We start from the raw sequence: 2844 nt of genomic DNA, 5'->3' as shown, positions 1-2844 counted from the left end.
GTAAGCCTCAGAACAAGTTTTCTGCCCTCTAACAATAATGAATAAAAATATCTTTTACTTGCTACCTGCTCCTTCATGAAAAAGCAATGTGTTTTGCTTATGGCAGGCTTATAAACATGTCCATGAGTGAATGGTACTCTCGCCCTTTTTTTTTTTTTTAATTAAAGTGGTGATTCTCAAACTGTGATCCATAGAGCCGTTTGTTAGGGGCCTGTATGGTGCTGGCAAATATGCATAGCCTGAGTTTCCTGGTGCATTTCTACACTCAAAAATGGACAGAGAAAAAATGTATTTACAGTTTATGCTTATGCCCAGGGAAGTTCTTTATTTGATCTATCATTACCACCCAGCGTTCTCAGTCTTGTACAGTGGACTTTCTTCAGTTGATTGATAGTAGATGCAGGTGCAATCTTGTAAAAGGAGGTGGCTGCTTTCACGTGTATATCTTTTTATTTTAGATTTCCAAGTATTACATGAACCATACAAACAAACCACATAGTTTAAAAAAAATCTATAAAATATACATTATTTTGCTAATGAATTTAGCTATAAGCATAGGTGATTTGTTTAGTAAGGTCCTAATGTACAAATCCTTTAAACACATGTGTAAGTATCCTAGTTATTCCATGAAAATTGGCGTAAAAACTAAATGTCTTCCTGACTCACAACTTTAAAGATCACGTTTTGCGAAAAAACCATATATCCTAAAAGGAATTGTTTTGTAGTGTGCCACAGCAGTCACCTCAAGCACTCTGGCAATGCTTGTGTAAGATGCACTGTTTTGAGGTATGACTGCAGAATACAGTAGTATTTTTTGGTTGTGTAATAAGAATGACCTATAATATATTGTCTCTTAAATCCTCTGCAGCCGTGACATTCAATTTCTGTATTCATACAAAAGTACGGCGCTGACCTTAAAGACACTTCTTGACTGAGACTTTATGATTCTTTTTTTTTTTCAGGTGTTTGAAGTAGTAGAACGTGTTGAAGAGTTGAGAAGAAAATGGCCTGTAGCTTGGGGCAAATTGGATGATGGCAGCATAGGTGTTGTAACACCATATGCTGATCAGGTGTTCCGAATTCGGGCAGAACTTCGAAAAAAGAGGTTATCTGATGTCAGTGTAGAAAGAGTGCTAAATGTTCAGGGTAAGTAGCAGGTATTTGTCCTCAGGATCTGCTAGCAAAGATAAAAATGTGAAATGCAGTTGAAATCTCTGTATGTAATATCCCAATCCATGTGATTTTATAAAAGGTAATTCAGGATGTGTTTTACAGAAACTGTTTCACTCTGATCCCATATTTTTTTAATTTGAAATGTACCAGTATTTGATTGTACTTTACAGTTAGAATGTGATAGTGACAATTTGAACAAAATAACATATGGGAGAGGGAGAAGTTAGTCTTATTTTATCTTAACTCTCTTGGAATAAAAAGATGAGGTGAAATAATATCCAGTCTATGAAGGGCAGAACAAAATCTGGCTAGTGAACCTGCTCATTAAATAGTATCCCACCATATAGTACGAGAAACAATACATGAATGGCTTGATGAATTTATCCTTTTTAAAAATTAGCTTTGTAAATCAGTTACAAACTAATATGCAGACAAGGGTTGTACCCCAAAGTGTGTGCGATCCAGGACTCTGATCCTGTGAAAAAATTACAGCCTTGGGCTCTTTTTTCTTCACATAGTATCCCATTGATGGCAGTAGGATTCTTTAACTTTGTAGAAGTGCTCAGAACTTCAGAAAGTTATGGAGTGATTAATACAGGGATGGGAAATGAGGATTTGAAAAGGACAAATTGTTCTTGCACTGAGAAGTGTTGTGTAAATGCATTTAAAAATGTTAAACTCTTCTTCTTGCACAAAGCTCTTATGTGAAAGTAACTATTAACTCGCCAGAATTACTTACGTGTAAAATGTCAAGTTGCAAAATCTGTCTAGGAAGTGCCATCATTTGGCTGCATTATGAGCTGAAAACGGCTACAATTATTGCAGACTTTTCTCTCCCATTTCTTTAGGAAAGCAGTTTAGAGTTTTGTTTCTCAGTACAGTGAGGACCCGGCATACGTGCAAACACAAACAAACACCCATTAAAAGAAAAGAGCAGTTACTGGAGGACTCGACAGAAGACTTGGATTACGGTTTTCTGTCCAATTACAAACTTCTCAACACTGCCATTACCAGAGCACAGTCCTTGGTAGCTGTGGTGGGTGACCCGATTGCATTGTGTTCCATTGGAAGATGCAGGTATGATGTATGTGTTCATTGGTTAAAGTCTATCAATACTACCAGAGATGCAATCACACAAAGACAGAAAATTAAAATATTTGGGTTCCCTAAGCTCCATTTTTCTACCCAAGAAAGAAGTAGGAGACAGTATACTCCTGAAAGATATTTCTAGACAGAAAACACAGAAATGCAGTATTGCCTGAGCCTGGTAAGGCCATTCAAATTGAGGAAAGGACTTAATGGGAAAAGAGAGCATGAAAGTAGCTAACTGATGCAGAGTGCAGGAGCAAGGGAGGGGAAATTTTGTGCGAGGCCTGTGGAGCAAAGTTCTACACGTGTGAAAAGGGTCACTATTCACTTAAGGAGATAGTTGCATCCTTGGCTTTAACGTCTCATGCAATATCATAATATGGCTGTTACTGCCAAAGAAGAATAGCAAGCACGTGTGTATCACCTGGTAACTGTTAAAGCATTCTTTATGTATTTGTTCATTCTTTAATTTGTGCTTGATACTCAAAACTGAAGACATTATGTTTTATAATCAGGTATAACAATAGCTTTCAGGAATGACAATATTGCAAGTAAATAAAAATACCACAAGTAAGTGTGGGT

General features: G+C 36.8%; 1 protein-coding gene across 1 annotated transcript in view; it reads left to right on the top strand.

The window, feature by feature from the left end:
• HELZ (helicase with zinc finger) overlaps positions 1–2844 on the top strand; it is a 152983-nt gene that overhangs the window by 88723 nt on the left and 61416 nt on the right. The window contains 2 exon segments of the mRNA XM_025196269.1: positions 963–1146; positions 2022–2250. Of these exon segments, the coding sequence (XP_025052054.1) occupies positions 963–1146; positions 2022–2250 (413 nt within the window).

The sequence above is a fragment of the Alligator sinensis genome, unplaced genomic scaffold (genome assembly GCF_000455745.1).
Source record: "Alligator sinensis unplaced genomic scaffold, ASM45574v1 scaffold282_2, whole genome shotgun sequence".
In the NCBI taxonomy this organism is placed as follows: domain Eukaryota; kingdom Metazoa; phylum Chordata; order Crocodylia; family Alligatoridae; genus Alligator; species Alligator sinensis.
Note: the sequence above shows the minus strand (reverse complement) of the source record. Positions and strands in the feature narration are given on the sequence as shown.